This window comes from Pezoporus occidentalis, unplaced genomic scaffold (genome assembly GCF_034315485.1).
Source record: "Pezoporus occidentalis ecotype Australia unplaced genomic scaffold, CSIRO_AGI_Poc_V1 ctg48, whole genome shotgun sequence".
NCBI lineage: Eukaryota > Metazoa > Chordata > Aves > Psittaciformes > Psittacidae > Pezoporus > Pezoporus occidentalis.
Window position 1 is genome coordinate 5,348,133 of NW_026915813.1, and position 14,612 is coordinate 5,362,744.

General features: G+C 36.1%; 1 protein-coding gene across 7 annotated transcripts in view; it reads left to right on the plus strand.

Moving 5' to 3' along the window:
• The window catches only part of SLIT2 (slit guidance ligand 2), a 264,821-nt gene extending 257,223 nt beyond the window's left edge, over positions 1-7,598 (plus strand). For 4 of the 7 annotated variants that reach the window (XM_062636475.1, XM_062636477.1, XM_062636476.1 and 1 more), the window contains 3 exons: positions 503-791; positions 4,473-4,684; positions 5,747-7,598. In XM_062636475.1, coding sequence (XP_062492459.1) covers positions 503-791; positions 4,473-4,684; positions 5,747-5,988 — 743 coding nt within the window. In that variant the 3' untranslated portion in view covers positions 5,989-7,598. Of the gene's footprint in view, positions 1-502; positions 792-4,472; positions 4,685-5,025; positions 5,115-5,746 lie in introns of all 7 variants that reach the window. The other 3 variants (XM_062636479.1, XM_062636480.1, XM_062636481.1) reach the window with 3 other exon arrangements.
• The last annotated feature ends 7,014 nt before the right edge of the window (positions 7,599-14,612 follow it).

Consider the following 14,612-nt stretch of genomic DNA (forward strand, 5'->3'; position numbering starts at 1 on the left):
CCTTTGCAAGAATTTTCACTAGCAAAATTTCACATTTGAATGTGTATGCCAGCTCCAAATTGATGAGCTGGTCCAACTAAATTCTTCTGGATTTGAGTATCTTAGCAGCTTACAAAAAATCGTGTTATCAGGTGTTAAATTTCAAGAACTTTTGTTTTTCCAAGATTCAGAAACTATGTACTATCTTGGACTTAATTGCACTAGGTCAAAAATGACATCTATCTGAACCTTCACACATTTGTGAGCTTCCTGTATGAAGTCCTATATCCATCTCTTCAGTTGGACCTAGAGACTTAACGTATTTGGAGTTGGTTTACATTCATGCTTGACAATCAGGAAAATTTCCAAATACTAGAACATTGCTCATGATTGTAGGCTGAACATCCAAGAAAAATTAATTAGGAAAAGCTGCTTCTTTTAAAAATGTTTTTAAAATAGTTAAAATGGTTCAGAAAATTGCATCAAAGATTATACTGATTATTCATGATTATTAATTTCCTAGGCATGCCTGTGAAAAATAACATAGCAGCTTTACGCCAGTCTCCAGGACAAAATGGCACCAGCTTCCATGGTTGCATCCGTAATCTATATATCAACAGTGAACTCCAGGACTTCAGAAATGTGCCACTGCAACTGGGAATTCTGCCAGGTTGCGAGCCTTGTCACAAGAAAGTTTGTGTGCACGGAACATGCCATGCTACCAGCCAGTCAGGCTTTTCCTGTGAGTGCGAAGGAGGATGGACTGGACCCCTCTGTGATCAACAAACTAATGACCCATGTCTTGGAAATAAGTATGTCCTTCCTCAAGACAGAATAATAGTATAATATGCATATGTGTCTCCTGTTGTATGTATTTTTTTCACAAATGTTCACACTTTCTTCGGCAAGAAAAAATATTGTGGGCATGTAAAATTGAAAACAGAGTCCAGGTTATAGTCTATTTTTTTCATAAACTTAATAAGAAGTCCCCCATTTAGGAGAGCAGATACATACATCTCATGAAGTTCTGCCTAAAGCCTGGGGAGTGCTGTTACATACTTCTGTATGTGCTTCCTCTGTAATGAGTTACACTGATGCAAGTGTTGGTACACTTGGTACAAAAATAATTTAGAAGTTGCAAATGGAAAAAAATATATATTTGCTTATTTGTAATTGTATATAGTGAGGAAAAATTATTATTATTATTATTATTATCTAATCTGCTTAAAAAACTTGATGCAACATATAGCTAATATATTTTCACAGTACCCCAGGTTTTAGCAGGAAAACAGATTTTCATCTTTATGGTTAATTTCTGTTTAAGTCTGTGTGTGCTAATTCTTTTTGCTGATTTGACTAAAACATTTTAGGTTGGACATTTTATGTATGTTTATAGAGAGGGTCATGTATATATATGTGTGGAGAGAGAGAGCTGTATGTATTTATGTGTGTATGAGTGTACTGATATCTATGCATATTCATCTTTTAAATTTACTATATAGAGACAGATTCAATTTTCTGGCTCATGGTCTCCCAGCACAAGATGATCAGAAACTACAGAAGTTCAAAGTTCTCCAAGATTTATTGGCCATGGGCCACAAGATATCATTCTGCTTGCAGTTCCCACTGCCCTGACTGCAGTTTGGCAACCAAATTTTTTGTTTTGGGGTTGGGTATTTTTTTGTTTCTTTGTAGAGTAAAGTAAGCCCACTTGGATTTTTTGGCTACTGCTTTTTCAGTGTTCTGGCCTATATCACTTCTGGCCTGTATAACTTTTCAGTACCAGTGTCCCAAGCTTGGTAAGAAATTCCTATGAGATTATTTTCAATTTCTATATGAAATTATATTTAAGTGATCTTTTCAAACAGGGTGTGTGGAGATTCTGACTCTTTAAAGCTTTATACACCAGTTAGCATGCTTTACAATGCAGTTGGCAACATTTATATTGGTTGGGGACTCTCATCACTATTAAATTTTGAACCTTTGCAAAGCTACAGCAGTGAATTTTTGAGGTATATCATTGATAGCATTTCATTGTTTATGGGTCTTTTTCTTACCCTGTCTTCTTTCACAGTAACTTACAAGATAAAAAAAGGAAATCACAGCAGGTTAAAAAACACAAAGGGGGATTTTGATTCTGTATTTCTTGATTCATCTCTAAATCCTGTCTATTGAATAGATGAATTTTATCTGTCTAATACAGTATAACATTTATACTTTATTCAAGAAACAGAATTGTCACTGATCTCTGTTTTGAAAATTTAGGGGATCTTTTAGAGATCCCTGCAAACCATGAAAAGGGTTAAGGCTTAGATTTATTTTACCTAAATCTAGGTGTTTGACTTAGGAACATACTGACCACAGTTTGCTCTATATTCAGTAAAAGAATAAAAACATTTCCAAAGAGTAAATTAGACCTCAAGTGGTCTAATCATGCTCTGGATAAGCTCATTTCTCTCCATGACTGTGTGGGGAGCTCATGGCAATTATACATCTCACTTGAGTGCCTGACATAGGTACCTAAAATTAGGTAAGATGAAACTGTGCCTATGACTTTGCACTTAGCTTGACATTCCTTTCAGTTCAGTCTGAAGATGAAGTTTAGGGCTTCAACAGGTGGAAGCAAAAGTATGAGAGTTGGCATTAGCTAAGATTTAATCATCTTCTAAGTCAAGCAAAACTGTACCAAAGATCCTGACACAGATTGCTTTGATATGTAAACCAGTCTCTATAGAATATGGCATGATATCAATGTCACTGAGTAACTTCATAGATCAGTTGTCCTCAGAGTGGTTGTTTTTTAAATGGTAAACAGATCAAATGCTGAACATAATGAAAGCTAAACAAAAGCTATCTGCCCCGTGATACTGTCTAAGCCTCCAATTTTGAGTTGCTTAATCTAACAGTTTTGGAATATCAGACTTCAACCACAAGAACAATTTGGAATTTTTTAGGGAACATAGTTGCTTCGAAAGTAGAGGTTTTTGCATAAGAGAGAAGTTGGAGGTGCTTAAGGTATTAGTTAGATTCCATATTTGCAGTTTTCAATGCAAAACTGGATATGTGAATGGAGGCTATGTGTTGTGCCTTTCAAATTTCCTGTGATCAGACTGACTTCCTATGCTCTTTTTCCTCCAAGTCACACTATTTCTAAAGTACTTGCACAGAATTATGCATGCAGGTGGAGAACTGTAATGTAGAATTAATTGATGAGTGGAACTTGTAGCTGTTTGTTAAATGAAACCATTTTAAACAGTTGATTCAATTTTGTGAGTTAAAAACTGTTGCTAATTTTTTCAATTTTAACAAATTTCCTACTCTACTGAAGTAGAGTATAAAGCAAAATGTTTCTAGAAGTACATTATCTAAAAAATGTCAAAATGAGATATTGTTCATAACAGAAGTGTTATTACAAAATGCATTATTTTATGATTTTTTTCCATCTTCAAGTTCAAATGATTTTATTTTAGATGGAATGGGATTTTTTTTTTTTATCTAAAGCTTTTCATTTTATTTAAATATTTATTTAGGTGGTTGTCAAAACCTATTAAGGAGGTTGTGGGCTCAGAAATCTTACAATACAGAGAGGGAAAACGTTAGAGATGAGAAATATTAGAGAGGAGAAACATTAGAGAGGGTGACTGTAACATTGAATGTTAAGATTGCATTCCTTCCTACACAGGAATCTTCCTTGTGGTGTCCCTAGGAAACAGTATGTAGATAGAAAACTTGTGTATCTAGACAACAGTTAAAGAAAATACTAATTTAGGAAGAAAGCTATTGACCCTGTGCCACCAAATGAACAAAGTAATTGGTGGTGATTTCGGAACGTGAATTCCCCGTCTTCATCTTACACCTAGGAACAGGTAATTAAACATTCTCCTTTTGGAAAACACCACCTCTCTCTCAAAAGAAGCAAGAACATACATTATATGACCACCCTAACGGCAGGTGTCAGAGCAGGCTGATATTTGAAAGGGGAGCACATCTTCAGGTTTGAAAATGCCATTGCTTGGGTCAGAAGAGTTTCAGGTAGGAAGTCCCTGATCTGAATTTGTGCTGGGAGCCCAATTCTTCATGAGTGACAATATAGTTGGGTTTTTTTTAAATTATACAGGAACCAGAATTTCAGGTGAGTATCCTGTTTCTCTACTTAATTCTGGATTATATTTGGGCTTGATTTTGCTCTGTTCTACTCAAAAGCATGCTAAAAATTTACATAGAGAGGATGTACTGGGTTTAATAACTGGCCTGTAAAAGCCTTCCATAACACATCTACAGTGGCTGTTTTCTGGTGAGATTGTTCTGCAGCTTCTTTTATGTAAACCTGCATGCAAATTATAAACCACTTCACTGCATCTCACTGAAAAAGTCCATTAGAAACAAAAGCAATTTCTTCTGAGTACAGTCCAAAGTATTTGTAGTTAATGTTGCTTAGCCTGAACTTTGATGAATAATTTATTTTTATCCTCTTGGGCTTGTTTCCCCTGTAGATGTGTGCATGGTACCTGCTTGCCGATCAATGCATTTTCATACAGTTGTAAATGCCTGCAGGGACATGGGGGAGTCCTCTGTGATGAAGAAGAAATGCTGTTTAACCCCTGCCAATCCATCAGGTGTAAACATGGCAAATGCAGGCTTTCAGGACTTGGGAAACCATATTGCGAATGCGGCAGCGGATACACGGGGGATAGCTGTGATAAAGGTAAAAAAAAACAAACATATAATAACATTGTTGTTTTGACCTTAGACATTTTTTTATTCAAACATGAGCAGCCAAAAACATTACCAACTTTTTTTTCCCACAATACACACATTTATTGCTTTTTTTTTAACCATAAGAATTTATCTCAGTCAGAGAAAAATTAAACTTTTCCCATAAATTTGTTTACATTTTCAGGATTTTTTTCATCAAATATTTTGCTGTGAAAACATTTCTCTTTTTTGCCTTTATTCAGAAACACATTTTTACTATATTTAAATATTACCTTTTACCTGCTGTATCTTTCTGTATTTATTGTTTCTCTGCCTTCTGCAACTGAGAAGCCAAATCCAATGATTCTGCTCCTAGTTTTATCACAAACTCTACTTTTGACCTCTCAGCTTCAACTGATTTATCACAGCGAATTATGCAGGTGAGATGGATGAAAACAGGATGACTTTTTCCCCTACCTTTTTCTTTTTCCCTTGTCTATCAATGGTCTCCCTTTCTTTCCCTTACCCCAGATGGCATTTATTTTGTAGTGTACATAGATGTGAGTAGAACAGAAGAATATGGTTGTAGAACTTTTAACAGATGTCTCATTTTTAGCTGGTTTTATACCTCAGTAATTTATGAAGTTAGAGGAATGTAACTTGTATTAAATAAGAGTTTGAATAATATTAAACTCCAGGTCTAATAAATTAAATTGCATGCTCTCTGAAATATTTCTCTATGGTAAACAGAACCAGCTGCAAGCAGTGTAGGAACAGAAGATGTGTATTTCTATAAGAAAGGAAAATATTTAAGCTTCTAATTTTCTTGCCATTATAATAGCTTTGTATTTACGGTTTACATACACATAAGCTTTACTGAAAATAGGAGGTATAGGGAATACAACTCAGCATTAATAAAATTAAGTTTCCAGTTTCCAATATACATGCTGAGTCAAACTTTAAAATATCAATCCCAACTGCAGTTAGAAATAGCATCTTCCTTAGCAGTATCAACCATTCTTTGATCTGTGTCTCAAAAGTATATCTCTTATTTTAAATGTTGTTTCTACAGAAATCTCTTGTCGAGGGGAACGAATCCGAGATTACTACCAAAAGCAGCAAGGGTATGCTGCGTGCCAGACAACCAAGAAGGTATCGAGACTAGAATGTAAAGGAGGATGTTCAACCGGGCAGTGCTGTGGACCACTAAGGAGCAAGAGACGGAAATACTCTTTTGAATGCACTGACGGGTCATCATTTGTGGACGAGGTTGAAAAAGTGGTGAAGTGTGGCTGTACAAATTGTCCCTCCTAAGTGTCCCTGTCACACTTGTCTTTTGAAAATGTTGTATACTTATTGACCGTGTCGGACTAATTAATGATTCATAGTGGAAATATTTGAAATATATTGTAAAATACAGAACAGACTTATTTTTATTATCAGAATAAAGACTTTTTCTTCATTCGAAAAGATTCAAGTGCTTGAACTGAGACTTCTCATAACCAAGAGGAGCTTTGAAGAAAAAAAAAAAAGACCTGTTAACATTGCAGCAGAGATGGGAAACTTTAACTGCTTTTAACATGGATTCTTCTTTATAACATGCTGAAGATACACTGACACTATACACACGTGACTTTCAGTTTAACAGCTCAGAGATGAAATAGAGATGAAATACTGACCAGAACGTGAGGATTGTCTTTTCACTTTCATATCAGTATATTTTATTGTCTTGACAGACCATAATCACTTATCAATGGATCAGGAAGCATTATGAGTGAAAAGAATCAGATTATACAGAAATAACAATTGTATGAAATACATTTTATCTTTTGAAATTCTTAAGCATCTTGAGAAGGTGGGGTCCCATTTAATGAATGGGAAACAGGAGATGTGAGAATATACTATAATCCTGAAATCTCCTGATGATGTATACTTTTATGTCAGCATGTTAGCAAAAGAAACGAAGAAAGTGTTTATCTGCCCTTTTCCAGTATTAATTTTTTGTAATATAAGTGTTTGGAGGATGATAAAAATAGATTATTGATGGATAAATTAGTAATAATATGGATTTCTGTTTCTATGAATTCTAAACAACTCTATACAGTATTCGGTTTCATTGAGAAATATTTATTGTATCAAAGTACATTGTACTTAACTGTTTTAGGCCATCCCTTTTACTGTTTTTCAATGCTTTAATATATATTAATTTATATTTGTCCCAGTATTTTTGTATTTTTTTTTTTAAGGACTTAAAAATCAGGATATTTTTGCAATAGAACTAACGTAGCATGTCGTCTTGGGGTAAATGTTTTCAGTCTGTTTTTTTCCTCTCCTTTGCTTTTCTTTCCCTTAGAATCTGACCATTTGGTGTCACTGAAACTGAAAGTGATGACAATCCGCAGTTTTCACATACATCAGATATTCAGTACACCTTCCAAGAACCTGTAATGTATGAGAGAAAATACCTTTACACTAGGTGGCAATTGTAGAGAAGTTAACTTTCCCGATATACAGTACTTACAGAAAATAAGATGGTGTGTAGAAAATTACATAAGAGGGTAGATCTTTTTAAATTAATATTCCCATGGAGCTCTTTACCTTTTTTATAAAAAAGAAAAAAAGGCTGTGCTATCAAGAACTGTGACTTTCCCCAAATAATAAAACTACTTTACTGCCCTAATGATCCCCATGTTAACATGTTGCTGCTAAATTACAATGTAGAGTTGCTAATCAGTAGTGGGTTGTGTTCTTCTTTCAGTAAAACCCAGGGTACCCTGTAAAAATGCAGATGTTTTTCCAATTTTATTTTATTATTTTTTTTACAAAAAGTTAGATGTACATGTGTAATGCAGTGTGCTTTGTCTTATTTGGACTGATATCAGTAATGCTACTGATGTTTGTAAATTAAACAGATATTTACTTCACTAACAGCTTTTATTTGTATTCTTCTGAGAAGTTTAAATTGTCTAACAGCCTTTAAGTAAACATCTGTAGTTGCAAAGAAAAATTGGTGAAAAACAGAATAAAACACAACCATAGATCCAGTGTATTCTTTGCTTAAAATCTGAAAAGGAATTAACTTGGGATTATCATACCTACAGGCAGTGACATCTGAAAATGTCGGTTCATTATGAACACAGCTGAACTCATAAAAAAATTAACGAAAGACGTAAATAAAGTGCACTGCATGAAAAGGCAAATTGAGTCTATCCTAATACTTTAATGGTTATACAAATGGCAGCACGACAGTTGTTTTAGCAAGTAATTTTATTCTTCAGAGGGATTCATTTTCACTAATCTTGGACTAAGTATTTGAAATTTAAGCAATTGGATGGGATGATACTTAACCAGTTTTCTCTTTTGTAATATAATTTTTATATATAAGTCTCTATTTATTTTACTTAGTCCACATTAGAATTTGTCTAAATACACAATGAAACAGCCTTCAGTTTGAGGCCTTCTTTGCAGTTTCTATGATTTCTAAATAATATTCTGTAAATAGGAGTAGCAGTGAGGAAAAATGCCATTTTTGTGTAACAGTACTTACATAACATTCTTGGAGAAACAGTATTATTTTTCTGTATATGATCAAAATCCCTGTACCAAGTGTCTGGAGTTGAACTGCTTTCTATCCTTATACTGACAGAGAAAGAGGAACTTTGCACCAGTGTTCAAGCAATGCTGGCAGCTACTGGTGATCCTGAGGCTATCAAGCCAGGGGCTTTTTGTGGTCTCTAAGCAGAACCAAAGAAAAAAATTAGGAATTTAACAGAATAAAAACAAAATTTTAAAAAGGGGGGGGGGGAACGACACAAAACATAACAAAAAAAAAAACCCAACCAACCAAAAATTTTGGCAGGACTGCTGTGGAGGGGCACCTCTGGATAAGGCACCCACATCAAATAGTGATTCAGCTCACCTTAGAAACCTGAACAGCCCTGTATTCTCATCACTGAAAGTCCTTAAGCGTCAACAAGATATGCCTCTCTGCATGACTAGAGATAACCTTCACAGTCTGATGGGTCATCCTGACACCTTCTTTATGCCTAAATCAAGTTTCTTGTAATACTGCTATAATCAGTGGCCTTGTACCTGTATTCCCCAAAAGGGAAATGGGGAACTGCATCTTTAGGCATAGCTAACACAGTGGAGAATATAGTTCAGTGCAAAACACTCCAGACTCATGGGTTTTCATTCAAAAACATAAATTACGCAGCTTTTAACACAGTCCTCAGGGATTAGGTTTCTCTCCTAGGGTCTGCTGTCTGCTATAGGAATCTGTCGTGCAGCCCCCTTTTAGTGTATTGAATAAAATGCATAAACAGCATTGAGTCTGAACTGAAATTCCCATTACTGGAAGTGTTCAAGGCCAGGCTGGATGGGGATTTCATCAGTCTGGTCTAGTGGAAGATGTCCCTGCTCATGGCAGGGGGATTGGAACCAGATGATCTTTAAGGTCCCTTCCAACCCAAACCATCCTATGATTCTATGACATGATTCAATACAGTGACCAAGTTCCTCTCTTCAAGTTAATACTGCAGACAATTAAAATTCTTTTTTCAATAGAAACCAAGAAAACCAAAACTTGCAGATTTCATCATTTTCTGCCAGTATTCTTAAAAGCTATAAAAGGGAAAGCACATGAATATTGCTTAATTTGTACTGGCTTATGAACAGCTGCTACTGTCATCTCATAGATGATAAAAATGTGACAGACCATGGAAAAAAGACCATTCTTGAATGGAAACAGTAACAAAAGTCATTGCTGCTTTGTTAACATTGAAAGTTAATTAAGAACAGGAACTATCAGACATGAAACCAGATTCTGCAGCCTTTATTAAAGTTTCTGGAGGAAATGGATATGTGAGTAATAGAAACAGTGTTTTAAGCAAAACAATGGTGGGCTTGACTTTGAGTAAGCTTTGAGAAAGATGTTTTTTTTTTCCTAAGCTCTACTGTAATAACAGTTTTGTCTTGTGTTCCAAATATTTTTTATTGCCATATGGGGATACCATGAGAGTCTTAGTATTACAAGAATCATTGCAATATGATGATGCTCTGTGTAGGTGCCACAGTCAATATGATACTCAGATGATGTTATGAAGGCATTTGCCCGGAAAAAAAACAGAATGTAGAGGTTTTGTAGATGACAACAAATCTGGCAAACCTAATAAGCCATAGTGTACTTGGAGGGACAGTAGCATGGCAATAGAGAAAGTGGATGTCACTATGTTAGTTTTGATGAGATGAGTGATGATTAAGAGATGAGGGGGAGAATGTTACATTTTGGAAAGGAGCTTGCTGTTAAGAAGAAAATGCCCAGAAGTTTTGGAAAAGCATCAAGAGTGTTGGAGGCTGTTTGCATTGAAACTCTGTTTCAGAAGCCTTATCTGTTATTGCTTGAAACTTATGTATTTATAAAAAAAATTTAAAAGGTACAAAAATTGTACAATTGATCTCTCTATCTTGAGTCAACTGTACTGTCTGAAGAAAAGTTTATCTTTTCAACGCAATTCAAAATCATATCTTTTAATTCCTCTTCTCTTTTAGAAGTGAGCTTTATTCTTGTGGTAGCTTGTTAGGTATGCAAGTGTCTGAGATTCATCTCTCCCACCTTGCACCGAAGCGCCTGGCACATAATTTCAGTTCCCATAAAGCACAGTTCCCCAGCTGAGCCATTCAGGATTCTTGGCTTTTAGAAGAAGTATCTATACACTGAGCTGGTATCTCCATTCTAGTTAAGATTCCTGGAGTGGAAATCAGAAAATTGTTAGTAGTTGTGATTACGCAGGGGCTGTCAAGATTAAAGTAAAACTAATGTGTTTGCCTGTGTGTCTGCAGAGCCTGGCTCCACCTGGAGAGCCTACTGTTTTACCGTGTTCTTTACATACTGTGTTCCTGGGAGAACAGGGAGTTGTTGTGCTCATCCTTTCAGATGAGAAAGTAGAGTAGAGGGAGAGTAGAGGGGTTTTGTGTTCTTTTGCAAATAAATTGTCTAGGCTGGAAATTGTAGGCCTCTCTGGTCCTCAGCCAGGATAAAATGTGTATGTATACCTTAACATCAACCATCATCTTGGACACCAACAGCTCCTGATGTTAAAAACGTGAGTAAATCTTGTTCTCAGTTTAATAAAACACAGATGGAAAAAGCAAACGGAACAGAGAGTTAACAGCTCTATTCACTAGTCTCCTGGGCTCCATGTGATTAAATCAGGGTTGGAGGCTATGTTCCTGCTGCTGCTGTTCTGGCCAGTGTCCGTAGGGGTGATGGCCAGCAAAGGAGAAGTATTCTGTCAGTGCTGCATGTCATTTGTCAAGCTGAGAAAAAACAGTAATCTCACTGAACAGCAAAACTTCTGGCTATCCAAAGTCCCAGCAAATTTGGTCCAGCTCTACAGCATGACACCCATGCTGTAGGAATTTTACTTAGCCATGGGAACAGACTTTAAAACTGCCTCCCAGATCCATGGCTTCATTTCAAAATGTTGATCTTAGTAATGCTTTCTGGTCTTTACAACTCTATCTTTTTATTTCATTCCAGTTTTAGTTCTAAACATTGAGCCTTAGTAATCTTAATCCATGCCCTATACTACATACAGGAAACTAAGACTTGTCATTTGTTCCTTTTTTAGATATTTGTTAACGTTTGTAGAGGGAGCAGAAGACCTGCCTTAAAGAAGAAGAAACGGGTTACGCATCCAGCTACACAGATCAGACATTTCCATGTCCCTTGTAATTTGGAAAATGTTACTTTACCTCCTGTGGAACAGTCTGACATCCACAGATAGATATAAACCTAGACTGATATAAACTTGCATATTTTATGGATTTATAGACTCAAACAAGGGGAATTTATCTGGTTTTGTCTGCTAGATTTTTTTTTTAATTCCTGTTAGGATATTTTCCATATCACAAGAGACAAGTAAAGGTAGAATTAATGTGCCTGGGTTGCTTACTCTGTCATTAAAGTTCCTTAAAAAGATCCAGTAGCCTTTTTCCAGAATATTTTTCTTCTTTCTGATAGCTTTTAACATTCTGGGCTTCAATCTGTTGTTTCTGTTAGAAACTTTGTCCACTTTGTTTTATTCCTAGGACAGACTTAACCTTCTGAAGAGAGGGAAAGGATACTTCTTTTTTTCTGCAGCTGTGCCTAAAATTCTCTCACAACACATCTTTAGAAGTATGTTTTCTTTCAAAGTCCTCTGAGAATAGGTTAACTTGAGCTGTTTTTACTGCAAATTTGTTTTTTTGCTTCTGATTAGCTTTATTTATTTAATCACATTTCTGTGTTTCTGCTATGGTAACAGCAATAAGAGGGAACCAGCTGACCTGTGCTTTAGAAGTTGCTTGCTGTTTTGAAATGGCAAGTTTAAAGAGCTTGGAGTTTGCCTGTTCTCTCTCCTTTGTTTTTACTTATTTTTCTTTTCGTTTTTTTTTTTCTTATTGGATGTCATTCCTTATCAGTTCACTCATTTTTGCGCAGTTTTATGATGATTGCATAAAGGAAAGGTAAGGACATGAGTCAATGTCAATAGAAAATTAAACTGACTACAGAAGACACACATCTATGCCATGGTTTAAAAAAGTTACTTCTAAATTCTCAGAAAAATCAAAAATTATTATTCATTAGTTTTTACCTTCCTTTTTGCTGAACAAACTGTTACATGATTATTGAACAAAGCTATTAAGAATCCTCCAAGTACACCCTTAAAAGTAATTAATTCAGAGTGTCCAGGACTAGAGAAGGAAGAAAAAGGGGCCTAACCGTTACCTAATTCTAGTCCAACTTTTGTGGAGAGGGAGGTTTGGGCATGTTTCTTTGTCTAAATATCCATAGTGAGACCATGTGGCACTACATAGACTCTGTGGCACTGCAGAAAAAGGTTCACTATTACCTTAAATTATAAAAATAAAATCTAAGAGAAACTTTGCAAAGCAGCTTAAAAATTAGAAGCAAAAGGTTTGTTAAGTCCCACTTGATCAGAACAGTGTTCATCATTCATTATCACAAACCACAGACCAGCCTTTGGCATCCAGCCCTTCCTTCCAGCTCCAGGCACTCCAGACACCACTCGTTTCCGCCACGTCCCACCCACCCAGCTCTGGACTGGACTGTGCCTGTCATTCTCACTGCCCTACCAGATGAGACACTTCTTCCTTCCCTTTGCAGCAAGTCACAGCAATCACCTTCCTGTATGTGCAGTCACTAAGATAACCAGAGGCAGCTAGTGGGAGCAAAACACCATCCTGGTGATGGAAAGAATGCTCTCCAGATAATTCATATTTGAGCATTTAGAAATCTGCTATTATTTATTAAACTGTTACAGCAAAGTGCTTATACCAATCACCAGAAATTGTAGCAGACAAAATGCTGAAGTAATAAAACTCCCATTCTGACATGGAGAATGGGGCCTCTTCATTTTCTTTCTGAAAAGCATGCATAACTTCACGTTAATTGAAAGAAAGGATAAAGAGTCGTAGTGCTAACTGAAAATCTGCTCAGCAGTCACACTCAAAAGCTACAAATACTATGTCCCAGTTTGGTCTTGTTGTTTTTTGGTGTTGTTTTAGTTTTTTGGTTGTGTTTTTTTTTTTTACTAAGTGAACAAAGAATAAGCAATCAATCAAATACTTGATTGTATTTGTACAAAATGCACGAGTAATGTACGAGTAAATGTACAGGTAATGTATGAGTGCCTGGGAAATTAGAATGCAAGACAGGAACCAACTCTGGCTATATCAAAATGCTGGGCAGTGAACACACAAGGGAATTAACTGCTGCAATTGCTTGTGGGTAACAAATACAGCCATATATTTTCAAAATTTTGTAGAAAGGACACTTACAGCCCAGAAAGTAGCTACCATCCACACAAGCCATCCTACTGTTACTTCATGCTGATATGAAAGAAGCATTTGGGAGTAACATCTTTTAGCAAAAGTGACCACAATCCATTTGAATTTCAAATGGTAATGAAAAGGCTTGTAAAATACAGGAAAACAACTATATTGGACCAGAGGAAGAAAATATTAGATTTAAGACATCTAGGACCAGATTCAGTGTAGGCTTAAGCTGCTTCATGCTGTTTCAGTGGGGGAAAGCACCTGCAAACCCAGCTTAGCTGGCCTGGAGCCACTACAACATCTATCTGCTACAAAAAGGGGTTAGTGGTTCCAGTACACCAAACTTGGGTTTTGAACTGTGGTCCATCCTCCAGTGTGTTGGCTAAAGTAGCCGTCACTTGTATTACTTCAGAAAACCCTTTGTGCCCCTTTCACTTGGCTCTGCCTCTCTTCCCCATGGAAGAGGTGCTGAGGACTTGTGGGAAAGTAGCTCGCTTTTCAGTGCTGCTCTCCAAACTCCAGAGCAGCAAAGAGAATTGGCAATTCCTCTTCAGCAACAGCAATCAAAAATGAAAGACAGGAGGTCTTTAACCAAAAAATAAAATGAAGTGAGTTCTGTTGTAGTAAAACTGCTTCCAGTGAAGTAATTGCTTTAATACTCACTTTTAAAGACTCACTTAATTGTGGCTCCATAAGAAATCATTATGGAAAACAGATTCTTCTTGTAAAATCTTTTCTTTAGTGTGTGTGTATATACATGCATATATAGGGGTAGAAAGTACATACTTTTTTCTGTTTGTTTTTCAGGATGTAATCTTATTTATGCTTCTTGGTTTCCCTGAGCAGCTCCGAACAACAGCAGGTATGATTAAGAATTCAAGGCAGTGAAGGAGTTTGATCTAATCTACCTTGACTTTGCACTCTATGCATTTAAATGCAGCATGTCTGTGTGGAACACACTGTAGTTCGTTGGGGTACAGCATATCTATTTTAGTCACATGCACGCACTAAAATAGCTGTGTGCACATGGAGGTCACTTCTTTTTTCTTTTTTTTTTTTCTTAGCTGAATTAGGGGATCAAAGCCATGTAAAACCTT